The sequence below is a fragment of the Mirounga leonina genome, unplaced genomic scaffold (assembly GCF_011800145.1).
Source record: "Mirounga leonina isolate KUSES-001 unplaced genomic scaffold, KU_Mleo_1.0 Mir_177, whole genome shotgun sequence".
NCBI classification, from domain to species: domain Eukaryota; kingdom Metazoa; phylum Chordata; class Mammalia; order Carnivora; family Phocidae; genus Mirounga; species Mirounga leonina.
Genome location: NW_023270459.1, coordinates 1,902,897 through 1,930,678, shown reverse-complemented (window position 1 = coordinate 1,930,678; position 27,782 = coordinate 1,902,897). Strand labels below are relative to the sequence as shown.

The window sequence follows — 27,782 nt, the reverse complement described above, 5'->3', positions numbered from 1 at the left end:
GAAAGGGCGGGGCGACGAGCAAGTAGAGGCTAAGAAGCGAGGAGATGAGTAGGGGCGGGGCTATAAGAGGCGGGACGTGGAGCCGGTAGCTGTCCGGGGTATGGAAAAAGCTCGTGGAAAGGGAGAGTGGGACCAAAAGGTGTCGCGGTTCGGGGGGAAGATGAGGCCCGAGAAGGCGCTGACCGACAAGATAGCACCCGCGTGGAACGAGAAAAAGGGGCAGGGAGAGGAGAAGGCGCGGAGCGAAGGGAAGGCCAGTGGCGGGGAGAGATTCCGAGGCAGAGAGAGGGTATCTGAGGGGAATGGGCGTGGTTCTACGAGGGGGCGGGGTGAGGGGCAGGCTCAAGAAGAACCGCTCTCCGAAGACCGGGGGAAAAGGCGGATCGATAAGGGGCGGGTCGAAGAACAAGGACAGCTACAGGAACGGGGGCGGGGCAAGGAAGGGAAGCCGACCCTGGAGCAAGCTCCAGGCGAGAAACAGGGGCGGGGACAGGGAAAGGGGCGGGGCGTGGAGGAAGTCTGGGCCCAGGAACCCGAGAAGGGAGACGCTAGATACAGGACCCGGTACCAGGGTAGGGCCCGTGTCAGGAGAAAGGGGAGATGCGAAGAGAAGTGGGGGGACGGGGCAAGAGGTGGGGGCGGAGCCAGGTGCAGGTGCAAGTGCAAGTGCAAGTGCACGACCAGAGAGAGTAGCAGGACTGGGGAAAATAGATGCGGCACAGCCAAAGCCAGAAACAGAAGCGGAGACCCGGTGAAGAGTAGGGGCGGGATGCAGAGCAGAGGCGGAGCAAAGAACAAGTATGGGGCAAGGTTAAGAGGTGAGGCGAGGAGGCGGGGTGAAGCTAGGAGCAGGGGCGTGTCCAGGAGCAAGAATAGAGGAGGGACCTGGAGTAAAAATAGAGGTGGGATCCAGAATAGGAGCAGGGGCAGCGTCTGGGTCAAGGGCGAAATCTGGAGCAGAAGCGGAACCAGGAGCAAGAGCAGGGGCGGGGCCAGGAGCAAGTGCGGGGGCGGGGCCAGGAGCAAGAGCGGGGGCGGGGCCAGGAGCAAGTGCGGGGGCGGGGCCAGGAGCAAGAGCAGGGGCGGGGCCAGGAGCAAGAGCGGGGGCGGGGCCAGCAAGTGCAGGGGCGAAGCCAGGAGCAAGAGTAAGAGTAAGGGTGGGGCCAGAAGTCTGAGTAGAGGTGGGGCCAGGAGCAGGGGCTGGGCGAAGCGCAGGAACTCGGTAGGATCTCGGAAGGTGGCCCTCAGGCGCAGTCTGGCTGGCAGGCGTTGACCCCCTCTCCAGGTTCGAGTCACGTTGCACGCTGCCCCCCGCGATGTACCCTGCCGGCCCTGCGTGGCCGAAACTCCGAATCCTGCGGGCGCTGTGGGCAGTGCTGGCGGTGCTATTGGCATCGTGGAGGCTGTGGGCGATCCAGGATGTCCAGGAGTGCACCTGGCAGGTTGTCCTGAACAAGTTCGAGACGGTAGGCAAGAATGGCATGAGCGACCGCTTCTTCGATCAAGAGCCCCTGGAGACAGTGGACAGTGTGTTCAGCCCGCTGGTGGATGTACCCACCGACCAGGGCGAGGTGAGGGGACTGGGGTCAGGTGAATGGGAGAGGCCACAGATCTGCACCCCACTGGGCTCTGGACATTTGCCCAACCTTTTCTTGCAGAAATACCTGAGCTTCCCATACTACCTGAAGATCAACTACTCCTGCAATGGAGAGGTGAGTGAGTGCAGCGGGGGTGAGCTCATTCTGTGTGGCCCTCAGCTTCCCCAATCTCTAACATTTTAATAGTGGTGGCACCACCAGATCTTGGGGACCCTAAGGATTCAAGAGGATTCCCAGTATCCCACCAGGCACATAGTAGGTGCTCAAGTAAGCTTTTTTTTGCCATTAAAAAAATTGAGATGGGGTGCCTGCGTGGCGCAGTAGGTTGAGCGTCTGACTCTTGGTTTTGGCTTGGTATGTGAGCCCCGCCTCTGCTCCACTCTCAGGGCAGAGTGGGATTGGGGCTCTCTTTCCCTCTCCCTCTCTTCCTCCCCTTCCCCCCTCTCTCTTTCTCTCTAAAAAGATAAATCTTTTTAAAAGATTGAGATGTAACTCACATATCATAAAATTCTCCATTTAAAGTGTACAGTTTAATAGTTTTTAGTATATTAACAAAGTTGTGCAACCATTACCACTAATTACAGACCACATTCATCACCCTATAAAGAAACCCAGGACCCCCATCCTTCAGCCTCTGGAGACTACAGATCTACTTTCTGTTCCTATGAATTTACTTATTCTGGACATTTCATATAAATGGAGTTGTACAAGAGGTAATGCCTTTTGTGCCTGCCTTCTTTCGCTCAACACATTTTCAAGGCTCGCCTAAGATGTAGCATGTATCAGTGTTTCCTATTTATTTATTTATTTATTTATTTATTTATTTATTTATTTTAAGATTTTATTTATTTGACAGAGAGATAGCGAGAACAGGAACACAAGCAGGGGGAGTGGGAGAGGGAGAAGCAGGCCTCCTGCAGAGCAGGGAGCCTGATGTGGGGCTCGATCCCAGGACCCTGGGATCATGACCAGAGCCAAAGGCAGATGCTTAATGACTGAGTCACCCAGGCGCCCTGTTTCCCTTTTAATGATTGAATAATATTTAATTGTAAGGATGTGCTACATTTCATTTATCCATTCATTAATTGATGGACATTTGGGTTATTTCCATTTTGTGGGGGTGGCTATTATGAACAATGCTGTTATAAACGTGTGTACAAGTTTTTCTGTGGACATATGTTTTCAGTTCTCTTAGGTAAATGCCTACAAATGGAATAGCTGGGTCTTAATGTTAACTCTTTTTCACTTCCGAGGAACTGCCTGATTGCTCTCCAAAGCAGTTGGATCATTTTCCATTCCCATCAGCGATGTATGAGGGATGGTACCAATTTCTCTGTATCTTCACCAACACTTGTTCATCTTTTGGTTATAGCCAAAAGATGTGGGTGTAAGGTGGTATCTCATTGTGGTTTTGAGTTACATTTCCCTCATGACTCCTGATGTTGAACATATGCTCACTCTTTTTTTTTTTTAAGATTTTATTTATTTATTTGAGAGAGTGAGAATGAGAGAGAGAGAGAGCACATGGGGGGGGTGGTCAGAGAGAGAAGCAGACTCCCCGCTGAGCAGGGAGCCTGATGCGGGACCTGATCCCGGGACTTCAGGATCATGAGCTGAGCCGAAGGCAGTTGCTTAACCAACTGAGCCACCCAGGTGCCCCAAACATATGCTCACTCTTAACTTATCTATCTTCTTTGGAGAAATATCTATCCAAATCCTTTGCCAAATTGGGTTGTCTTTTTATTGTTGCATTGTAAAATTTCCCTATATATTCTGAATACTAGTTGCTTATCAGATGTATGATTTGTAAATATTTTGTCACATTCTATGGGTTGTCTTTTCCTTTTCTTGATGGTGTCCTTTAAAGCACAAAGGTTTTATGTTTATTGAAGTGTAATTCACAGACCATGAAATAGCACCAATGTTTTTAACATTGATGAAGTCCAATTTATCCGTTTTTTTCTTTTGTTGCTTGTGCTTTTGGTGTTGTCTAAGAAGGCTGTGCCTAGGTCATGCAGATTGACTTCCATGTTTTCTTCTAAGAGTTTTTTAGTTTTAGCTCTTATGTTTAGGTCTTTGATCCATTTTGAGTTATTTTTTGTGTGTATGGTGTGAGGTAGGGGTCCAACTTTGCATGTGAATATCCTGTTATCCCATTACCATGTGTATAAATGAATTGTCTTGGCACTCTTGTCAGAAATCAATTGACCAGGCCTCCTGGGTGGCTCAGCCGGTTAAGCATATGCCTTTGGCTCAGGTCATGATCTTCAGGTCCTGGGATCGAGCCACATCAGGCTTCCTGCTCAGCAGGGAGTCTGCTTCTCTCTCTTTCCCTCTGCCCCTCCTCGCTGCTCATTCTCTCTCTCTCAAATAAATAAATAAATAAATAAATAAATAAATAAATAAAATCTTAACAACAATGACAACAGCAACAGAAATCAATTGACCATAACTGTAAAGGTTTATTTCTGGGTATAATTCCATTCCATTGCTCTATATGTTTGCCCATATGCCAGTATCACATAGTCTTGATTCCTGTGGGTTTGTAGTAAGTTTTCAGATCAGGAAGTTTGAGTCCTCCAACTTTGTTGTTCTTTTCCAAGATTGTTTTGGCTCAAGTAAGCTTTTGAGGACAGTAGAATGTTGTAGTCTAGAACTGAAGTTCTGGAGGCAGCAGACCTGGTTTGAATCTGCCATTGACTAACATTTACTTGGAGGAAGTGTGGCATGATCGTAGATAGTTTGGGCTCTGAAGCTAGGCTGTCTGGGTTCAAATCCCAGCTCTGCTACATAATAACTGTGTGATCTCTGGAAAATTACTTAACGTCTCTGTATCAAAGTTTCCTCATCCTTGTCAAGGATTCAATAGTGATCATACCCGCTTCACAAAATTATTAAATATGTGTGAAGCACTTAGCAAGTGTCTGGTTCATAGAAAGAGCTCGAGTGAATGCTAACAACAAGTTTGTAGAGTATGACCCTGAACAGAGAGTTTTACCCCATGAACCTTCTCTCCTTATCTGTAAAAGTGTGATAATAATACCTTTATCTGGCCATTCAACACCCACAATGAGTCAGATTCCCCCCCCCCTTTTTTTTTTACAACATGGGGGATATAATGATTAACAGCATGGCTTTGGCTCAGGTCATGATCTTCTGATCCTGGGATGGAGCCCCACATCAGGCTTCCTGCTCAGCAGGGCAGGTTTTTCTTATGGATTCAGGCCACCAGGGAAGCAATCAGCAAGTAAATACATAAAATAATTTCTGAAGAGTAATCAGTGCAAAGAAGAAAATAAAATATTTTATATATTAGAAAACAAGGTGTTACGGGATGGTTGGGGAAGGTCTCTGAAGAGGCTTGAGCAGAGACCTGAGTGATGAAAAGGGATGACTGAGGAGACTGGGGGAAAGCACCCCAGGTCACAGGAGAAGCTAGCACAAAGAGCGCAATGGTCCTGAAGTAGGACAGAGGCTGCTGTGTGTGAGGAGCCATGAGTGAGGGCACAGTGGGAGGAGACAGGGCAGGGAGGTGACCCCAGGCAGATCAAGGACTCGGCCCCCGCTCTAAGTGAGATGGAACCATGAGAAGGTTCTGAGCAAAGGAGCGCCTAATCTGACTCAGGTGTTCCCAGGCTCCTTCCGGCTGGGAGGGGGGGCGGGGGGGCAGGGAGACAGTGGGGAGGCTGTCTGGTGGTCTAGGCAGGAGTTGAGGGTGGACAGGACCAGGGCCACTTTTGCCCCAACGGGAGAGCCCCGCCTCACTGGCACCTGCAGCTGTGTGGTTGAAAAACCCAAGGGGCTCCTGGGTGGCTCAGTCTGTTAAGCATCTGACTCTTGATCTCAGCTCGGGTCTTGATCTCAGGGTTGTGAGTTCAAGCCCCCTCTTGGGCTCCATGCTGGGTGTGGGGCCTACTTAAAAAAAAAAAAGAAAGACCCAGAAGTAGGGCTGGGACAGGTGCTGTTGGCAGGGTTGAAAGGGCCCTGGCTGAGCCGATGAAGGCCTGTGCAAAGGTGGTTGGGCCCATAATTTTTTTTTTTAAAGATTTATTTATTTATTTGAGAGAGCGAGAATGAGAGAGAGTACATGAGAGGGGGGAGGGTCAGAGGGAGAAGCAGACTCCCTGCCGAGCAGGGAGCCCGATGTGGGACTCGATCCCGGGACTCCAGGATCATGACCTGAGCCGAAAGCAGTTGCTTAACCAACTGAGCCACCCAGGCACCCGGCCCATAATTTTTTTTTTTAAGATTTTATTAATTTGAGACATACACACACACACAGGTGCGCGCCAGTGTGGGGAGGGGCAGAGGGAGAGGGAGATTCCCCGCTGAGCAGGGAGCCTGATGTGGCGCTCCATCTCAGGACCCTGACTACGGGATCATGACCTGAGCTGAAGGCAGATGCTCAACCGACTGAGTCACCCAGGCTCCCCTGGTTGAACCCATCAAATCTCTCTCCCTGGTCTCACAGTCTACCCCCCACCCAAGAGGGCTGCTTGAGTGCAGCCTTCTCTTGGAGATGCCTCTAAGCCTTTGCTTATGCTGTTCCATACACCTGGTACACCCTTCTCCTTCTCTCCTTTCTTCTCTACTGTAAGCCCTGCCTCTCTTTCTCCACCCAGCCAGGACTCTGGAATTTCTGGGAGGCTGTCCCTGGCTATCTCCTCTTGCTCCTTACTTGTTCCTTTCTGTGTAACTGCCCTCTCCCACCCTCACCCACAGGCTCCAGCTCCAAAACCTGGCTATCCTCTAACTGGGGACGGGGAGGGGGGAAGGGTGGCAGAGAGTCAAATTTCTGCAGGGAGGGTAGAAGCCTCAAGAGTGGGACTGGGAACCCCTGAAGTGAGGGAAGAGGCTACTAGGAGCCCTGAGTGCCAGGTTCATTCCCACTTGCCCATGTTTGCTTATCCCATGCTGCTATTCCCTGTGCATTCCCTCCATCCAAATTCTGTCTGAAGACAGTGGCTCTGGCCTTACCTCCTCCTGTGACTCCCTTCACAGCGCCTAGCCTCTCTGCCTATCTCCGAGCCTGACCTGCCCCCACCCAACCCCAAACCTAGACCATGTTCTCTGACCTTCCCGTGGTGGAGAGTCTGTTCTCCCACCCAGTCTAAGAAGATGGGCTCAAGGCAGGGGTACCCAGAGCCTCTCTTAAGTACACACCTGTGGGGACATCTTGCCCTCAGTCCTCCGAGGCCCAGGTCCGCAAGGGCCACCTGACGGGGCTGAAGCCCGTGGTGCTGGTGACCTTCCAGTCCCCAGTCAACTTCCGTCAGTGGAAGATAGAGCAGCTGCAGATCCAGATGGAGGCAGCCCCCTTCCGCAGCAAAGGTGGGCCTGGGGGGCACCTGGAGGGGCCATAGCCTGGCAAGGTTTGTGGGGAGCTTGCTGGGGGCCTTAGCAGAGTCCATGACCTTGAGGGGGAGGCTGACATCCTCAGAGGAGCCCATGGCCTGGCGGGGTTTTGGGAGTTTTGGGGGTGCCGCAGTGGGGTCTGTGACCTGAAAGAGGGCACAGGGAGGCCTCAGCAGGGTCCATGGCCTAGATAGGGCCACACAAAGGCTGCAGTGGGGTCCATGGCCTAGAGGGGGCCTGGGGAGGTGCAGGGAGATCCCAAGGGACTGTGGCCTGGAGGGCACCCTTGGGAGGCCCCAGAAACCTCAGTGCCCACTGTCTACCAGCAGAGCAGTGCACCGCAGAGGAGGTGTGTGTCATGAGCTGGTACACACCCATGCCCATCAAGAACGGCAGCGTGGTCATGCGTGTGGATGTCAGCAGCAATGGTCTGGGGCCCTTCATTCCCAATAAAAGGTGCCCTTTCCCAAGCCCGGGGCAGGGGGTAGACTCTGGGAGGGACTTCCTAATCTCCAGATCCCCCAAGAAGCCAGGAGGAGACCAAAGGGAGGGAAGAGGGTAGGGAGGTGATTGTGAGCTATGGCAGGAGCCCCCGACACTGGAACCCTCGCCTGTGCTTGTCCACACCTCCTGCCAGATTTCAGGTGAACATCAATGGCTTCTTGCAGAGACAGCAAGACAACACACTCCATTTCACTGTGGGGAATGAGGTGAGGGGCCCAGACAGTAGAGAAACATGGTAGAAAACGTGGGTTAAAGACAGTGGGCTGGGGCCCCAATGACTTCCCAGACAAGTGGCAGACCCCACTTCCAGAGTGCTCTCCTTGCACCAGGTCCCAGGTGAAGCGCTCCACTAAATGTGCAACCACGTTCAGTCCTCACAATGACCCTGTAAGGGAAGACACTCACAAAAACCCATTTTCAGGAGGAAAACACTGAGGCCCCCAAGGGATGGACCCATTTGCCCCCAGTCTCCCAGCATGCAGCTATGGAACGAGACTTGAAACGATGTTAGCCTGACTCCTGCACCCATAGTCTTCATCAAGGTGCATGCATGCGTTCAGCAGGCACTTAACTGAGCACACAGTGTGGCCATGAGGTGGCGCCATGGGGGGGGCAGGGGGAGTGTTGAGCAGCCCTCCCTCCAGCCCCACATGCCCCCTCCCCACCCCCGCCAGATCTTCAATCTGATACCCCGGTACTTCATGAATGTCCCATCGAGGGCCCTGTGGCACACTGTGGACCAGGCACCTGTGCTCATCTTGGGTGGCATTCCTGATGAGAAGTCCATCCTGCTGACGGACACCAGCTTCACCGACTTCTTTCTTGTGGAGGTGAGTGGTGTAGGGCAGGTGGCGGGTGGTCTGGGGTTTCTTGAAGGGTGCTGGGCCTCAGCCTCTAAAATAAGGTGGGGTCGGGGCGCCTGGGTGGCTCAGTCGTTAAGCGTCTGCCTTCGGCCCAGGTCATGATCCCAGGGTCCTGGGATCGAGCCCCGCATTGGGCTCCCTGCTCCGCAGGAAGCCTGCTTCTCCCTCTCCCGCTCCCCCCGCTTGTGTTCCCTCTCTCGTTGTGTCTCTCTCTGTCAAATAAATAAAATCTTAAAAAATAAATAAAATAAGATGGGGTCTGGGGCTGTGGAAAGAGTCCCTAAAGACAGCAGCCCCCACGAGAGGCAGCCAGCAGGAAGGGAAGACGTAAGACTGCAGCCACTCCTGGCTATGTGACCCTGAGCCAAGTCATTTCACCTTCCCGGGCCTCAGATTCTCCATCTGTCCCATCTGGAAAATGCAAATAATCTTTATATTCACCTCATAGAATCATCGTGAGGTTGGTATAAGTTAACATCAGCCAGACACAGAATGAGTACTCGACAAAAACAAAACCACAATGCTGTTGTGATACCCAGCAAAAGTAACTAGAACCCTTTCATATCATCTAACAGGGCCAGAGTCAGTATTCCCCAATTATCTAAAAATGTCTTAAATCTTTTTTTTTTATTTGGGGGCACCTGGGTGGCTCAGTCGGTTAAGCATCTGCCATCAGCTCAGGTCATGCGCTCAGGGTCCTGGGATTGAGCCCCGCATCCAGCTCCTTGCTCAGCGGGGAGCCTATTTCTCCCTCTTCCCTGCTTGTTCTCTCTCTCTTGCTCACTCTCTCTCTTTCAAATACATAATGAAATCTTTTAAAAATTTTTAAAAATTAAAAGAAATTTTTTATTTGAATATAGTTGACACAATGTTACATTAGTATCGAATGTACAACATAGTAATTCAGCAAGTTTATACATTGTATAGCTACCGTCTATACATTGTGTAGCTACCATCTGTCCCCATACAACACTATTACAGTACCATTGACTATGTTCCCTGTGCTGTACCTTTTATTCCTGTGACTCATTCATTCCCTAACTGGAAGCCTGTATCTCCCACTCCCCTTCGCCCATTTTGCCCATCCTCCTACCCCTCCCCTCTGGCAACCATCAGTTTGTTCTCTGTATTTATGGGTCTGATTCTGCTTTCTGTTTGTTTATTTATTCATTTGTTGTGTTTTTTTTTTTAGATTCCACATATAAGTGAAATCATATGGTATTTGTCTTCTTCTGTCTAACTTATTTCACTTAAAATAACACCCTGTAGGTCCATCCATATTGTCACAAATGGCAAGATCTCATTTTTTATGGCTGAGTAATATTCCATTGTGTATGTATACCACATCTTCCTTATCCATTCGTCAGTCGATGGACACTTGGGTTGCTTCTATATCTTGGCTATTGTGAATAATGCTCAGTAAACATAAGGGTGCATATATCTTTTCAAATTAGTGTTTTCCTATTCTTTGGGGAAATACCCAGTAGTGAAATAATACTGGATCATATGGTAATTCTACTTTTAATTTTTTGAGGAACCTCCATACTGTTTTCCACACTGGCTGCACCAGTGTGCATTACCACCAACAGTGCATGAGGGGTCCTCTTTTTTTTTTTTTTAAGACTTTATTTTTAAGTAATCTGTACACCCAACATGGGGCTCGAACTCACAACCCCAGTATCAAGATTTGCTTGCTCTACGACTGAGTGAGCCGGGCACCCCAGAAGGTTCTTTTTTCTCCACATCCTCCCCAACACTTGTTGTTTCTTGTTTTGTTGATTTTAGCCATTCTGACAATTGTGAGGTGATATCTTCCTGTGGTTTTGATTTGCATTTTCCTGATGATGAGTGATGTTGAGCATCTTCTCATGTGTCTGTTGGCCATTGTCTTCTAAAAATGTCTTTTAAAGTTGGTTTGAATCAGGATCAACACATTGTGTTTGGTTAAGTCTCTTAATACTCTTCTCACCTGTAAGTCTGCTCCCCACTCCATCTCCTTCCTCTCATCTACCACCTTTTCTCAGGCAATTGGAGAAACCAGGCCTTTTGTCCTATAGAATTTAGCTGCTTGCTTCTTCATGGAATTGGTTAATTTGTTCCTCTGACCCTATGTAGTAGTCTGCTCAGGCTGCCATAACAAAATACCACAGACTGTGTGTCTGAAACAAAAATTTATAGTCTCACAGTTCTGAGGCTAGAAGTCCAAGATCAAAGTGTCAGGAGGGTGGTTTCTGGGGAGGCCTCTCCTCAGCTTGCAAGTGCCGTCTCAGTGTGTGCCTTTTCTGTGCTCACCTGTGGAGAGAGAGAGATCTCTGGTGTCTCTTCCTCTTCTCATAAGGACACCAGTCCAATAGGATTAGGGACCCATCTTTATGACCTCAGTGGACCTTAATTTTCTCCTTAATGGCAGGGTTAGATATTCAACATATAAACTGGGGGTGGGGACACAATTTGGTGCATAACACCCCATAGAGTTATTGCCTGTAAACTGGTACTGAGCTCTAGAAGCTTGATTAAATTTAGATTCTTTTATTTATTTATTTTTAAAGATTTTATTTATTTGAGAGAGAGAGAATGAGAGAGAGAGAGAGCACATGTGAGGGGGGAGGGTCAGAGGGAGAAGCAGACTCCCTGCTGAGCTGGGCGCCCGATGCGGGACTCGATCCCGAGACTCCAGGATCATGACCTGAGCTGAAGGCAGTCGCTTAACCAACTGAGCCACCCAGGCGTCCTAAATTTAGATTCTTTTAGTCAAGAACCCTCCACTGATGGTACTTCCCCACGGTTAGTCTATGATATCGCCAGCGTTAGTGATTGGTCAGTGAGTTCAGAGCGTGTCAGCCTGACAGCCAGTTGTGTCCAAGGTAAAATAAGGTGGTTGGGCCAAACATGAGACCTTTGGGATCTGACTGTGGCCTGGGGAACAGAGGTTGATGTGTGCTGTTGAGTATGCTGTGCACTGCCAAACTCTAGGGAGCACACAAAGTCCCAACTGCCTCTGGCTTGGGTCACCTGCCTCCCTGACCCATGTTGGGGAAGTGTGGCCACAAGGTACTACTTCATGGTGAGCAGGGAAGGTGCCCTGGGGGCAGCTGCCTGTGTCCATCCCAAGCAGTTGTCAGAGCAGGTGCCCCCCTTCCCAAGGCAGGATCTGGGGGCTGAAGCCAAGGTGAACCTGTTCACCACTGACTCTGCTCTCCTGCAGTTGAACATTGACAGTTGCTGGGTAGGCTCCTTCTACTGCCCTCAGGCCAGTTTTACTGCCACCATCTATGATGCCATTGCCACCGAGAGCACTCTCTTCATTCGGCAGAACCAGCTTGTCTACTATTTTACGGGCACCTATCTCACCCTCCACGAGAGCAACCGCGGCAGTGGTGAGGGGTCCCTGGCATCACAGGGAAGGGGTCCTACCTGTGGGAGCCCCAGGGAGGGCACCCCAGTGAACCCATCCACTGGAAGCGCCCGGGATTGGAATTTCCATGGGTGGGAAGGGAGGTGTTAGAGGGACTTTCTGAGGTCCTTGATCATCACCACCCACCCCAAATGGCCTTCTCCTACCCTCTATATGCTGGGATAAGGCTTTCCTCCGGACCTATGAACAAGCAGAGGGGAGAGGGAGGTGTGAGAGGGAAAGGGGAGAGAGAGAGAGAGAGAGAGAGAGAGAGAGAGAGGCAGACATGTGTGTGCGCGCGCGTGCGCACACACACACACACACACAGTGTCAGAAAGACAGAGGAAGACAGGCAAAGAGACATGCATAGAAAAGGAGCAGTTTTGGGGGTGGGAGAGAGGTATGGAGAGTCAGAGAGAAAGGCAGACAGAGAAAGTGGGATGAGCAGTTGGAGAGGAAAAGCCACAAAGGTGACTGATCACAGAGGAAAAAGAGACTTTTGATTTAACCTTATCTTTTAAATGATACCCAAACCCTCCTGGTCCTCAGCTCCCCCCCCCCCCATATAAATGAGAAATGTCATTTTATAAGGTCATGGAAACTTGTATTATAACCTGTATTTCATTAAGGCTTATTCCCAACAGCTTCATTTTCGTCCCTTTCTTAGAACATTTGACAGTAGGAGGAACCAAATTAAAATGGACTTAGGTCAAAGAAAGGGTTTAGATAGATGAAAAACCCAGGAGCACTTGGTTTCAGGTACAGTTGGATCTAGCTGCTCACTGAAGCTTAGGCCTCTCCTCGTGCCAGCCGTGGTGATTCCCCCCTCCATCTAGCATCTATGGACTTTTATCCTCTCAGGGGCCCCAGGGAAGAACATCTCTTCGTTAGTAGTGGCAAGCTGGGACTGTCTCTGATTGGTCTAGCTTGGTCACATGCCCAGTTGAACCCTTTACTCTGACCAGGGGCATACAAGGGTGGGGTTAGCCCAATCTGTACCTCTCAGACAAAGTATGAGCAAGGGGAGATTTTCCCAAAGGCAGCTGGGCCCTATGCCAATGGCCCCTCAGACACCACACTGAATAGCCATTAAGGCCATGGAAATATGGGTGAGGGTAGGTCCCAGGTCTATAGGTCTGGGTCTGAGGTTCCATGCTGGCCCCCACAGGGAGCTGGGTTCGTGTCCTGGCCGATGGGTGCATCAAGAGGCTGTGCCCTGTGCATTTCCATAGCAATGGCTCAGAGTACATCATGGCCCTCACCACTGGCAAGCGGGAAGGCTATGTCCATTTTGGGACCATCACAGGTAAGGATGGGGGTCTCTATCAGTCCAAGAGACCCTTCTATACCCTCGTGCCTCCAAGAATTCCAACCTCTGGCCCTCATCCCTCACCAGATGCCTTCAGGAGGGGTCCCAGGCTGGAGGTTGACCCTGTGAATAGGGATGGGTTTTGCATTTGTAGTAGGACTTGAGTGTGTTATATATCTTTCATGATCTGTTTGGTTTCAAAGGGCAGAAGCCTAATTCAAAAATCATTTAGGCATATTTGTGGACTTGATAAATGAGAAAACCAGAGTCCACCTTCAGGCATGGCCAGATCCAGGGGCCCACTGGTTATATCATTAGGACTCTGTCTATATCTTGGCAAGGTCGTATAGCATAGTAATTAGAGTAGAGAGAGAGATCGCATGAACACCCCCAACCCAAGTCACCTGTGGCTTTGGACAGGTGATTTAACCTCTCTTTTTGGTCTTGTTTTCCTCATTTGCAAAATGGGGTTAATGATAATACTAGTACCTGACTCTTGGGTTGATATAAAGATTAAGTAAATTGGCATGTGTAAAGGTCTTAGGACAGTGCTAGGGACACAGTGGATGCTCTAAAAGGGTTTTTATTATGAACCCTGAGATTTGGCTTCATTTTCAGGTAGATACTCCTCTCTTGGGGGTTGAAGATGGTCCAGGAAGTTGGGGCTCACATCTCCAACCAGTTTGAGTTACCCCAAAAGAATGAAAGCAGCCTCTTCCATTAGCTCTAGCATGAACCCAGGGTGTACTCTGATTGGCCCATTCTGGGTCAGTGTCCAGACCTGAACCAATTACTGTGACCAGAGACAGACCCACAGTGGAAGGCCAGGTGTGAGTGACTGTCAGGTTGGGGATGAGACTCACCCCCAGAAGTCCCACAACTAAGGCGGCGGGAGGCACGGGCACCACACCCTCGTCGATTGGAGACCTGGTGTGGTGGGATGCCAGACAGACTGGCAAGGGCCTGAGCATGGACCTGCCTTACTCCGCAGATGGTCATGTGTCCTTCAAGTTGCTGCCCAAGCAACGGTCTGTGTGCGAAGGGATACAAGGTACCTAGCTCCCAAAGGGGTCTGAGGCAGGCAGGTGGGGGGATCAAGAGTGTGGGAGAGCAGAGAAGGGTGGGAGAGGTCATGGGAAAGAACAGTGGTGTCTTGGGAGGGGTGGAGAGTCGCAGGGATAGGCGTGACAGTTACCAGAGACCATGGAGAGGGGTGAGTCCAGGGCTGCTCTGGACCTACCCTTTCCTGTCCAGTTGCCAACTGCTCCATAACCTGGGCCGTATTCATTGCTGGTGACTACATATTAATGATGCTGGTGGAGATCCAAGACCCCACCACTGGGAAGTATTTCCAGGTGGTCAGCTACGACTTGGGTAATTGGGATGCTGTGGGGGGCTGCGTGGGAAGGGGCAGGAGCCCAGATTGTGAACTTCGTGCCTGTCTGTAGGATCTGTGCTCAACAGACAGGGGGAGGGAAATGTTGTTCACATCACTCCTGGGTAAGAGGTAGTGGTAGAGAATGGGCTTGGTGGGATGGAGAAACAGAAGAAAAAATATGATTGGAACAGAGCGGGGCATGGGGAGGGAGGGAGATTGGAGAGGTGGGCAGAAGCCAAATCTGGAAGGGCCTTGTGGCTCACAATAGGAGATTTTATTTTATTTTATTTTATTTTATTTTATTATTTTATTTTATTTTATTTATTTATTTTACCTGAACAGAGAATAGGACTGCTATGTACAGTTGTATAGGCTGTGCACTGTACTCTCCAGCCAAGAAGTCAGAGGAGGCAAGTCCTGTGCCCTAACATATTCACATAAAGAAACCCTAAGGGCTAACAGGCCCAAATGAGAAGCCATTCAAGGGTTTTTTGGAGGGTTTGGGGAGCTGGTGACTTGCCCAGTTTCAGGTTTTGAAAGCTCAGAGCCTCAGAAGATTTTGCTGTGTTCTCCCCGGCTGTAGTCAGTGATAACCTGGTCATCGTCTACACCATCCCGGAATTCATCCCTGATGGTAGGAAGGGAAGGCAGAGGGGGTCTCAAAGGTGGATGAGGGCCAGGAGAGGTCCAGATGACCCTTCCCTCACTGCTGTGTCCACTCTGCCTGTGTCCAAGCCAGCTCGAGGCCTGGAGTTTCTGATGATTCTAGGGACAGAGTCTTACACCAACTTCCCAATGGTACCCAAGGGCATGTTCCACAACCCGTATAACAACCTGCTGTTCATCTGGGGCAATTTCCTCCTGCAGAGGTATGGGGCTGGGCCTATTCTGCCTCTCCCGGTCCCATCAGGGTGGGGGCTCTTTCTGAAGTCATCAGGTTTTCAGAGCATGCGCAAGTCCAGAAGTTCTCAGGATTGTGATGGGGAAAACACGAGCTGCGGTGGTCAGGGCTGGGATGGGGAAGCTGACATTTTAAAGCTCTGGGAGGCCTTTCTTAAATGAAACCCTATGTGAAGGGCATTGTCAGGGGGAAAGGTTAGGACACTTTGCACCCCTCAGGAACTTTGGGGCCCTTGAGTCAGCTCCATGGGCTGTTGGCAAAGCGCTAGGTTGGCCAAATGCCCCTGTTGACAGGTGGGCAGGTCACCCAGGCTTCCAGGTATATTTTCACAAGGCTAGCAGAGAGTGGAGTGAATGGGTCTTGGCTCCTGTTAGGCCTGGAGTTGAGGGAAGCTGATAACCTGCAGGAGCCTCACCTGAGTGTCCCTGGCTCCGATCTCTGCCCTTTGCAGCTACAACAATGAAAACTTCATCTACCTGGCGGATTTCCCCAAGGAGCAGTCCATTAAGTACCTGGTCAACTCGTTCCACGGGGACATGGCTATTGTCACAGAGACTGAGGAGGTGGGCTACCCTGCTCCTCTCTCCAAACCCCAGGGGTCTCCCTTCTTCCTCTGTCACAGGTAAAGGGGTTCAGGGGAGGAGATGCCCTCAGGGATTCCAGAGAAGGGCAGCAGAAGCTCCATTTATAGCTGAGAATCCTGCAACTCAAAGAGAAAGTCATTTTTTCCCCCAGTCTTTCAGCAGAGTGAAAGACTCAGAGTCATGATCTGATTTCCAGAGGGGACCCTCTTTCATTCCATCATGTGGTTCACTTCATAAACATTGAGCATTTACTGTATACCTGACCCAGCGCTGGGGGTACAGTGGTGACTGGGTCAGCCCGGGACCTTGTCCTCACAGGGTCCCAGTCCAACAACAGTTCAGAGTAGTCGGGGCTGCAGGGAGGAAGACAGTACCTATGGAAGTTCAGAAATGGGGTGCCGCTGAATTTCCAGTTCAGTCTGGGGGTGTGTATGTGTGTGTGGGTCAGGGAGGGCTTCATAGAAGAGGCCACATGGAGGAGGGGCATCCTCAAGGCTGCAGGGGATCCTCCAGGTTGACTCTCAGAAGGGACTGAGGTCTAGAGTCAAATGTGTGGTGGGGTGGGCATCCGTGCAGAGATGGGAAACTGAGGCTAGGGGGATGGTGAGACCCCGGAGGGTGCAAAGAGTGAGGAGAAGATAGGGTTCACCCCTAGGAACCCTGGAGGGGTGTAACTACTAGGAATGCTTCAGTTTCAAGTAATAGCCACTCAAGCCAACTGGAACACTGAAGACATTTATCGTAGCAAGTGGGGCCTGGAAGCAGAGGGGTTCAGGCTCTGGGGAGTAGAGATGGCGTCACAGAGAGAAGGTTTGTGAGCTCACCTGGCCCCGGCTAGAAGTGAGCTCTCAAGCCTCACCCTCAGGAACTGGGGCCATCACGCTGCGCAGAGGGAGAGGTGGGGTCAGAGGTCCCCATGGCCCTCACACACCTCTGTTGCACCCCCAGATCTGGTACCTCCTGGAGGGCAGCTACCGGATGTACAAGCTGTTCCCATCCAAAGCCTGGGAGGTGTACGTCAGCCTACAGGTGATGCACCAGTCCTCTTTCTACACCCCCAGTGAGACCATGGTCACCCTCTTCTACGAAGACCGCAAACTGTACCAGGTGCCAAGCGGGGGGTCACGGGGAGCCATGGGGGAGCCGCAGGGTGGCTGGCTGACAGCAGCTTGCCCGGCCCCACCTCCCCACGGCAGCTGGTGTACCTCATGAACAACAAGCAGGGCCAGCTTGTCAAGAGGCTCGTGCCCGTGGAGCAGCTCCTGATGTACCAGCAGCTCGGCAATCACTACCTCTTGCAGCGGCAGGGGTAGGGAGACCCCGGACCTCAGCAGCAGTCAGGGAGCCCTCCGTGCTGCCCACACAAAGCCCCTATTCCAGGAGGGAGAGCAAGTCATCCCCAGTGGCAATCCTCAGGGCTGGGATGGGCCAGCTTAGCGCCCATGGAAGCTCAAAGGAGGGGCCTGACCGAGGCTGGGGGAGGCGGGTGCCATCAGGGAGAACTTCAAAGAGGAAGAGGTGCGAGAGCCACTGTGAGCTGAAGGGGGAGGGAGAATTAGCCAGGTGATAACATGGAGAAGGGGTTCCAGGCAGGGGAAGCCACATGTGCAAAGGCCTTGAGGAGGAAAGGAGATTGGGTGTTCAAGACTGAGAGAAGTGTACAGCGCAGGCAGAGTGCAGTGCTGGGGGCAGGGTGGACAAGGTGAGCCTGGTGATCATAGGGAGGAACTTGGACTTCATCTTGAGGGTCCTGGGGAGCCATGGTGGGACTAAGAGGAGGGACTGCATGGCCAGATTTTACTGCGTTCAATAATGATCCTTCTGGTCACCTGCCGAAGAGCCTGGGAGGAGCTGGGAGGGGGGGCGGGGAGAAAGGGGAGGTGGAAGAAGGCGTAAAAAGTTGAGGTGGGGGGAGCGGGTGTCTAGGATGAGGTCCAGAACTCTGGTCTGAGGGACCCAGGGACGTCCAGGGGACCAGGGACACCAGGGGCTGAGGCTGAGGAGGAAGGTCAGGGCTGGATTGGATTTGGAGAATCAGCAGAGCAGAGGGGGGAGGAAGGCCTGACGGGTGGTGGGGGGAGGTTCGCGGTGCGCCAGGCGCGGAAGAGTCAGCCGCCGCCCCCCCTCCCCACCCCCGCGCCACTGCCGCCGCCCAGGAACCACCTGACGCTCTCCTTCACCAACTTCTGCCCCTTCACCGTGATGCGCCTGCGGGACCTGCCCAACCCGCAGATCTACACGCGCCAGGAGCGCTACCGGGCGCACCCGCCGCGCGTGCTGGAGCCCTCGGGCTTCCACGACGAGAACTCGCTCGCCGTCTACCAGGGCCTCGTCTACTACCTGCTTTGTCTGCACTCCAAGTACCACAAGGTGGGCTCCTGGTGGGGGCCCGGTCTGATCTGAGACCGGACTGAGGAGAAAGCAAGGCCCGCGAGGCTGGAACGGAACGGAGCTGCCTGGGAGAATCCGAGGCTAAGGGGGTCCGGGGCAGCCGGCAAGCAGAACTTTAGGAGGGTGGCTGTTGAGCTGGAAGTAGGGCTGGGGGGTGGGGGGCTAAGCTCAGAGAGGTGCAGACATCTGCTCAGAGTAACCCAAGGAGCTACCAGGGTCTGGTAGCTTTGGCTTTGGGTTAGGGACTGGGCATGCCACCTGCCTGGGGTCGCCTCCGCAACCCCCCCCCGCCCCAGCTCACGGTGCCGGCCGTCCCCCCAGCCATACGCGGACCCGGTGCACGACTCCACCTGGCGCTGGTGGAAGAACAAGAAACTGGACCAGGTGCGGGGAGAGGGTTGGAGGTCGGGGGAGCGGCGGCGTCAGGACACCCCTCCCGGTCCCCGCCCCGGGTCTGACTCTGCCCCGCATCCCATCCCCCAGGATTACTACTTCTATCTGGCTAGCAACTTGCAGAGCGCGAGTAACGTGTACATTGACATGGCCAGCTACGAGAAGATCTACGACCTCAAGGCCAAGCACGAGCTGCCCGAGCGCATCTTTCTGGACAAGGGCACCAGCTACGCCTTCTCCGTCTTCCTGACCGTCCGCGGGCACTCGTTCAAGTTCCAGCCGGAGCGCGGTCTGTGGGCGAGGCTGGAGTGGAGTCCCCGGGGCGGGGCGAGGGCTGCGGCCTGGGCCCTGCCAGCCCAGGGGGCGGGGCCTGGGGGCGGGGCACCGTCCCACGCGCGCGGCCCTAACCCCTCTCTCTGCATGTAGTGCTCACCACCGTAGAGCTGCGCAGCAAAGTGGATCTGGGCGTGGTGCTGGCCGACCCGGGCTGCATCGAGGCGGTGGTGAAGCAGAAGGTCCTCATTAATCGCAACTCGGTGCTTTTCTGGGTGAGATAAAGCGGGGAGGGGGTGTCGAGGTGGGGGCGGAGCTCCCGGGGCAGGGCACTTTTAGAACTGCCACGGGTCCTCAGGCAGGCCTGTTGACGCCTTCATTTCTGCCCCCAACCCCAGGTTACGCTCAGTGATAAAAGGTCTTGCTTTGATCAGGGCCTTAGTGGACATCACCTCATGAAGACCTCCATGTTGGTCAAGGTTCGGTCCAAGACTGGAGGGGAGGGGACATGGGAGGAGGGGAAAGACTGAGCCCACGGGACCCACCATCATCACCTGCTTCTACCCACAGGTGGTGGGCGCGGTCGGGCACTGCTTCCAGAACACACACGAGGGGCCCCGCATGCAAGTATTGGACCTTGGGGTATCGGGCCCTGTGTCGGGAGGGAGGGGATTGGGTTGAGTCTTGACAGGGCTGATTCTGAGTGCTCCCCCTGGGAATCCCACTAGTGCATTCATAATTTCTTCCTTTTGGTTCATTCACCCACGCACCTACCCACCCACTCCTTTCATCCATTCATATTTGCCGAAAGGGCTGCCTTTATGGTTGTGTACCTTGCACCCAGGCTTGTATGTATAATATTTTTCTGCACGGAAGAGTAAGGCATCTGCAACACAGGCCTTTTTGTTCCCAGTTGGCACAAAGGAAGTCATGTGGGCTAGCTGGGCCCTTCTTTCACATGTTGCTCTTCATTTGCCCGCTCACACGTGCTTTGTTCACTCCAGTGGGTCCTTAGTTCTTCACTTGCTTACCCATGCAATATCCCTTTTGTACAGAGGCAGACACTGAGGCTCAGAGAGGTGTAGACATCTGCTCAGAGTAACCCAAGGAGCTAATAAGTGGTAAAGGAGGGACTTGACCGAGGTGCCTTGTTCTCACCCACTTCCTTGCCCACTCACCAGCAGACAGGCCCTGCTATCCTCCCTCCTGGCTTGGTATAACCCAGGAAAATAAAAATAAAAAATGGAGGGGGTTGTAATAGCCCCCAGCTCATTGTGGGGAGAAGGAGAGCAGGGAGGGGTGGCTGCCTCAGCATCCAATAAGTATTTCCTGCTAGCCTTGGTGATATGCATTATTTTCCTTTTAATGATAACCCCAGAAGGTCAAAGTTAATACCTCATTTTTGACCCAAAGGATCCATTCTAGGAGTCTAATCTGCAACACCCTGTTACAGCAAAATGTTGGAAACAACCTAAATGTCTGTTAATAGGGGAGTGGTTAAATAAATCATGGTACATCCATGCAATGGAAAACTATGCAGTTGTAAAAAAAAGGGAAAAAAGATCTCCACATACTGATGTGGAATAGTCTCCAAAGTGTATTTTATTTTGTTTTTAAGATTTATTTATTTATTTAAGAGAGAGAAAGGGAGCATGAGCAGGGGGAAGGGGCAGAGAGAGAAACTCAAGCAGACTCCGCACTGAGCGTGGAGCCTGATGCAGGGCTCAGTCCCATGACCCTGAAATCAGACCTGAGCTGAAACTGGGAGTCGGATGCCAAACTGACTGCACCACTCAGACACCTCCAAAGGGTATTTTATTCTTTTTTTTTAAGATTTTATTTATTTATTTGACAGAGAGAGACACAGCGAGAGAGGGAACACAAGCAGGGAGAGTGGGAGAGGGAGAAGCAGGCTCCCCGCAGAGCAGGGAGCCCGATGCGGGACTCGATCCCAGGACCCTGGGATCATGACCTGAGCTGAAGGCAGTCGCTTAACCAACTGAGCCACCCAGGTGCCCGGGTATTTTATTCTTAAGAGGAAAAAACTGGGTGCAGAACAGTATGTATAAAACATTAGCATGAAGGAGGCTAATTGAGAACATATATTCATGTTGGTTTTTATTTGCATGAAGAAACTGGGAAGATAAGTGCAAAAGTCCTTAGAGTGAATTGCTGCTCTGGGATGGAGGAGAGGCAGGAACAGGAATGGGAATGAGGATGGATGTGAAACTTGTCACAGTGTGTGGGTGGGTGGGTGTGCGTGTGTGCGCAGAGGAAAGTGGAGAGAGATGAGATGAAGTAAGGGGGCAGATCATGTGAGGCCTAGTGGGCCATGGTGCCCCAGGAGCCGAGGAGGGACTCAGGAGTTCACAGCCTGCATGCAGGGGATAGACTGGGGGGAGGGGCAGGAGCAGGGAGACCAGGGAGGAAACAAGGTTGGGCAAGACAAGGTGGGGCGGGGGGGGGGGGGGGGGCAAAAGAGTTGAGGAGGTCGGGGAGGGGATGGCTCTGTTTTGAAGTCTAGAGACAACAGGATGTCTAAATGGACTGGCTGTGGTATGAGAGAGAGAGGTTTCCAGGACAAGGCTTTTAGCCTGAACATGGAGCGATGAGGTGCCATTAGCCAAGATGAGTTGTGGATAGGTGGAATCTGAGCTGCCCATTGGACCTCCCAGTGCGTGAGCGGCTGATAGGTGTAAAATCTTGGGCCCAGCCCTAGCATGGGGAGTGCTTGCTTAATCTATGGCCACCAACCCCTCTCCCCAGTCACCGTGAAGCTCATGCCACAGTCTTTGCCTGTCCATGTCCCTTTGACAATTGGATGAAACCTTTGGACCCTACCCCCGAAATGGGCCAAAGGCTGTTCATTTTGAAGATGATGTCATGGGAATTCCCTAACCTCTGACCCCCATCCTGAGCTTCCCTCCCCTCCTATATCCCAGGCTCCTCCCCGATCTATTATTATTTGAGAATTCAGGCCCAGCCTGAGCCCCATGCAGTCCACCTACAAGTTGGCTCCCCCGTAGGTGTAGGTGATGGTGATGTTGTGTGTCTTTTTCCGGAGGCAGCTGGAGCCAACCTCTCAGTTCCAATTCCAGCTCTACCCACTTCAGGTGGGGCTTTGGATAATTAACAAATGGCTTGACCTCTCTGTGCCTCATTTTGCCGTCTCTGTCATGGGGATGTGAATAGTCTCTACCATACAAGGCTTGTTTTTTTGAGGATTCAATTTGAGCTTGAAGTACTTAGAACATCACCCTGTGCCTTGCACACAGTAAGAACGACATAAATAGTTTGCACTCTTTAGAGTATTGTTTTAATGGTAATAATGGTCATATGGCAGGGGTGAGGGTGAGCCTGGCAGGAAGGGGCGAGGTGTGTGGGAGGAGGGGTGTCTGCCGCGCCCCCCAGTGCAAGGCTTTTCTCCTCCCACTTAGGGCAACTTGATGGTGCCAGTGCTCATCGGCTGCCCCCCAGGCAAGCGGCTGGCCTTCGACATCACCTACACACTGGAGTACAACCGCCTGCAGAACAAACACTACTTCGACTGCGTGCACATTGACCCCGAGATGCCCTGCTTCCTCTTCCGTGATAGTGCGTGTCCAGTCCCCTCGCCCCATTCCTTCACAGCCCTCTGTCCCCACCACTGGGCCCGCCTTCCCTCACTGCCCGTTCACTTCCTCACTCACCCTCTGCTCTTCCCCTTGGTCTTCTCATCTCTCCTTCCTCCCCTTCTCCACCCTCCACTTCTCGGGCCAAGCTAATTTTTTCTCCTCCTGGCCTCCCTCCCACCCCACAGTCTTCTACCCTTTCTTCTTGATCCAAGACTTGGTGACGGGAGATTCAGGCAGTTTTCAGGGCAGGTAAAGATGTGGCCAAGCCAGTGACTGACGGGAGTTTGGAGGGTGGGAATGGATGGGGGGGAGCGTGCGGAGTGGGTGGTAGAGGGGATGCAGGACTCTGGACCCTGAAGTCAGTGCACATGCTCCTCTGCACCCGGCAGCTACGTGCTCAAGGTGGTAGGCGGTGGGCCCACAATGGACACCATCAAGGAATACAGCGAGGAGGAGATTTACCGCTTCAACAGCCCCTTGGACAAGTAATGCCTGCAGGACCCTGCCCACAATCCACCCTCTTTCCTCTGCAGGCCTCTCCTGCTTCCCAGCCACAGACCTCACCCTCGCTGCAAGCACCACTCACCTGGTATCTCAAGGCTCCTAGGATGGCACAAATGCTTGCCCGCCCATGCTGCCAGGCCCCGCCCTCCTAAGGCTCCCCCTGCCCCTTCCTTCCACTGCTCATACTGCTGGCCTCTCTCTGCACCTGCAGCGGTGGTCCCCCCCCCCCCCCCCCACTGAGGTTACCTGGTCCTGCACAGGACTAACAGCCTCATCTGGACCACCAAGAACACAACGACCACCAAGGACTCGGCCTTCAACATCATGACCCATCAGAGTCTGGGCATCGAGTGAGTGCATGGCCTGACTGCTGGTCCCTTATCCCCCGCCTATCCACAGTCTGTCTGGGCTGTTGTCCTTTCTGCCTCTGGGAGACCTCTTGATCTTCAAGCCAGACTGACTGCCTTCGTGTTCCTCAAATGGGGCTGACTCCTTGTCCGCAGTGCTGGTCCCTCTTATTCTTTCTTCAGGCCTTAGTTCAGATGCCCCTTCATCCAGGGGACTTTTCTGACTGTTCTAAATGGGACCTGGGTTCCCACGTCCTCCTGTGCTTTGCCTCTTCTCACCCTCACCTCTCTGCTTGTGCCTCCCCCATCCCAACCTGCCCCTCTGGGCTGTCACTGTCTCTTGTGGGGTCTGTCCCCCTTATAGGTCCAGGTCCTGATAGACTAAACATAGTATTTATTGACTGAGACAGTGAAGGAATTCATTCATTCATTCATGGTAGGCATTTATTGACATTTGAATGGAGGTCCTGATGAATGAATAAAACAATGGAGGAACAAATTAATATATAGGGGCTCAATAAATATTTTTGATTCAGTGACAGGAAGAAAATGATACCATGAGCAAATGAAGGAAGTGAATGAATGAATGGAGCAACCAACTTGTACCTAGTCAGTAGTCAACCTATATTTATTGAATAAATGAATAAAGGAAAGCATAAATGAATGGAGATACGACTTTGTACCTAGTAGGACCTCAAGGTATATTTGTGGGCTGAAGGAATGAAGGCAGCAAGGAATAAATGAGGAGTTAGCACATGATAGATATACCCTCCATAATCTAGACGATTGCATTGTAATGGAGGAATTGACAGATGGAGATGTTAAGGCTGGAGGACGTGATTGAGTAAACAGCCTGTCACAGGGTAGGCGTGGAGTCAGGCTTATCGGATGAATGAATGAAGGAGCGAATCAGGGAAGAAGGGACGAGGTTACATCTAGTTGGCTCTCACCCAGAGTTTGTGGGCTGGAGGGAGAGATCAGAGGTTGGCACATGCTAGGCATGATTTGTAGCACGTTGTCTGAACTTGGGTCCCCAGGTGGCTGTGTCTGGAGAACTCCCCATGCCATGACACCATTCCTCATACCATCTTTGCCCCCGAATTCTTCTTCAAGGTGTTGGTGAGCAACAGGTGAGCCAGGCATGTGGCCCAGGTAGAGTTGGGGGCTTCCTATGGGGTGCCCCACTCCTCCCCCAATGCTGAACCCCATCCCTCCCCCCAGAGGTGTGGACAAGAGCACATACTGTGACCACCAGCTCATCTTCCTGTTGCATATCCATGGGCTCCCACTCAGTGCCAAGCGGGCCCTCTTAATCCTCATGGTGAGTGGCTGCCCAGGAGCTGCCCTGTTAGGAGAATGGGGCTCTCAGGCTGCCTACCCATGTCTGTTGTGTGGTGTCTGCAGGTGTCATCCAGTGTGTTTATCGGCCTGGTGATCCTCTACATCATCTTCTGCCTCCTACTGCCTGTTATGGTGAAGGCCTGCAACATCCTCCGTTGGAAGATCAACAACATCATCACATCAGAGTCATACTACACCTACACGTCCTCTTCTAGAGTCTTTAGCGGGACATCTGGGACCAAATCCAAGGGCACCTCCAGCGTCAGCTCCAGTGTCAGTTCCAAAGTGGCAGAGAGGAACCAGGAGGCCCCTGAGGAAACCTCGAAGAAGCAGTCTATTACCTGAGCCTCTTGCCTGCCCCAACCCCCACCAGTGTGCCCCCCTCACTTCCTGGGCCATCTTGGAAAAGCAATTATCACTCGTCCCAGGCTTTTTTTGTTTTGTTTTGCTTCAATTTTCATTGCTCCTTCAGACCTAAATCCTCATTTCAGGACCAGCTGTGGGCCCTTGTAAGGGCTCACGTTCAGTTAGTTTGTACCACACAGCCATACAGGTCATTAAAATCAAAATCCTTCTGTGCTAACTGGTAAATAGCAGCTTCTCTGTGTGCCTAACAACTCCGCCCCTCCCCGGGCTGCCCCCAACCTCCCCTCAGTTCAGCAAGGTCTTCCATGACCCAGGCCCATCTCTGTGGCCTGCAGTACGTTCTGATTGTTCAGTGCCCAGGTTTAGTACCAATCATTAAGTATTTTGAATTTCAATACCTATCTAGTGTCTAGCTTAAGGACAGGACTTTGGAGAGGTTAGGATTTTTGTTTTAGTTGCAAGTAACAAAAATTTCACTTAAATGGCCTACATAGAAATGGTAATTGTATGGGCTTTAATTGGGGTTCAGGTACAGTTTGATCCAGAAGTCTTCAATGTCTATAGGGGTCTGGCTCCATTTCTCTGTAGCTTTTCCTGACCTGCCCTCCTCTGCGTGTGGTCTCTAACCTCAGGCCAGCCCCCTTCAAGATCTGAGGTCCACATATCTTATTGTCCAGAGAAAGAAGGGGCTGGAGTCCAACATTCCCAAGCACGTCCTATCAGTCACTCTGATTGGATGGGGATGGGTCCTGAGCTCACCATTTTATTACTCACACTGCCAGAGGTTTAAGCAAATTGAGCCCAGCCCTGGAGCTGAGGAAAGGAAAATGTGCTGTCAAGAAGGCAAAAATCTGGGCGCCTGGGTGGCTCAGTTGGTTAAGCGACTGCCTTCGGCTCAGGTCATGATCCTGGAGTCCCGGGATCGAGTCCTGCGTCGGGCTCCCTGCTCGGCAGGGAGTCTGCTTCTCCCTCTGACCCTCCCCCCTCTCATGCTCTCTGTCTCTCTCTCTGTCTCAAATAAATAAATAAATAAAATCTTAAAAAAAAAAAAAAGACTTAAAAAAAAAGACTTTAAAAAAAAAAAAAGAAGGCAAAAATCTGAAAGGCAAAAACAAAACAAAACAAAATACCCCCCCCACACACACAAACACACTTTGTACTCTACCCACTCTCCACCTAATAAGCTCAACACCAGTCCCTCAGCAGAGATCTTGGGTGAAGTGACTATGGAGGTTCTGTGACCACTCTCTTCTACTCCCCTACTCTGGGAGTAGAGGCCCAGGGGACACATACTCTGAGGGGACATCAGGGCAGACAGCTGGACCAGCTTGTCCATGATGAGATAGCAAAGCTCCAGAGCAGGCAAGGGCGCTGAGGTCATGTTTTGGAGCTTGGAAATTATCAGAAGAGTACTCAGAGCTGAGAGGCCAAAGGACATGGTTAGATGTAGAAGGGTGCTCCTGAGAAGGACAGCTCAGGGCTGGAGGCAGAGATCCCAGGGAGGCAGGAGGCCAGAGATCTGGACAGACGAGGATGGGGGTAGACCAAAGCCTACTGTAGGGAGGGGAGGAGGCAGCAGGTGGGAGAGATGCTCAGGAGGCCTAGTGAACAGACCATGGGGCTGGAGGACCATGAAGGGAATGGGAGCAAAGGAGACATTTAGGAAAAGGTCCAGGGCTGGGGTGCCTGGGTGGGTCACTTGGTTGAGCATCCAACTCTTGATCTCAGCCCAGGTCTTGATCTCATGGTCATGAGTTTGAGCCCTGCATTGGGCTCCACGCTGGGCATGGAGCCTACTTAAAAAAAGAAAAGAAAATGTCCAGGGTTCTGCCATGAAGACTGAGGGACAAAGAGGCTGTCCCTAAGATGACCAGGGAGAGGAGAAGGTTTTGGGGACAGACTGAGGCCTTTGGGGTCACGGCAGGTGTGGGAGGTCTGAGAGACTTCTGGAGGAGGCCATCCAAGAGGCTGCAGGAATGTCAGATCTGGGGCTCAGGAGGGAGGTCAGGGATGGTCAAGCCACAGGGCACAATAATCAGCAGTAAAGACTCATCAACAATATTAACTGCACTGATGCAAATAAGGAAAATGTGATAATATCATGTTTTGTCCTTAGTCCGTTCAGGCTGCCACCCAGGTGCCCCTGATCTATCTCTTCTTTATGGAAATAAAAATGATTATAAGAGCATGTTATGAACAACTGTACAGCAACGAATGGAATAACCTAGATGAAATGAAAAATTTCTAAAAAATATAAAAACTACCAAAACTGACTCAAGAAGAAATAGAAAGGGACACCTGGATGGTTCAGTTGGTTAAGCATCTGCCTTCAGCTCAGGTCACGATCCCAGGGCCCTGGGATCGAGCCCTGCATCGGGCTCCCTGCTCAGCGGGAAGATACTTTTCCCTCTCCCACTCCCCCCGCTTGTGCTCTCTCTCTCTCGCTGTCAAATAAATAAATAAAATCTTAAAAAAAAAAGAAAAAAAACAGGTGAAAATCTTGACCTTTGATTTGGCAATGATTTCCTAAGTATGATACTAAAAGTCCATGCAACAAAAGAAAAAGCAGACAAATTGAACCTCATCAAAATTAAAAACTTTTCTGAATCAAAGAGAGTGAAAAGACAACCCATAGAAGGGGAGAAAATATTTGTAAATTGTATGTCT

At 51.7% G+C, this 27,782-nt stretch overlaps 1 protein-coding gene across 1 annotated transcript; it reads left to right on the top strand.

The window, feature by feature from the left end:
• The first annotated feature begins 100 nt into the window (after positions 1 to 100).
• Positions 101 to 25,998, top strand: CATSPERG (cation channel sperm associated auxiliary subunit gamma). Its single transcript, XM_035023576.1, has 29 exons — positions 101 to 289; positions 1,227 to 1,571; positions 1,659 to 1,712; positions 6,785 to 6,929; positions 7,283 to 7,409; positions 7,591 to 7,663; positions 8,132 to 8,287; positions 11,526 to 11,697; positions 12,883 to 13,020; positions 14,015 to 14,074; positions 14,278 to 14,397; positions 14,985 to 15,035; positions 15,141 to 15,270; positions 15,754 to 15,865; positions 16,835 to 16,993; positions 17,083 to 17,195; positions 18,043 to 18,256; positions 18,599 to 18,661; positions 18,761 to 18,959; positions 19,097 to 19,218; positions 19,342 to 19,422; positions 19,514 to 19,570; positions 22,381 to 22,537; positions 22,743 to 22,806; positions 22,947 to 23,042; positions 23,322 to 23,411; positions 24,446 to 24,538; positions 24,630 to 24,729; positions 24,813 to 25,998. The coding sequence occupies exons 1-29, from the start codon at positions 101 to 103 to the stop codon at positions 25,092 to 25,094; spliced, it is 3,762 nt and encodes a 1,253-aa protein (XP_034879467.1). The 3' UTR covers positions 25,095 to 25,998.
• The last annotated feature ends 1,784 nt before the right edge of the window (positions 25,999 to 27,782 follow it).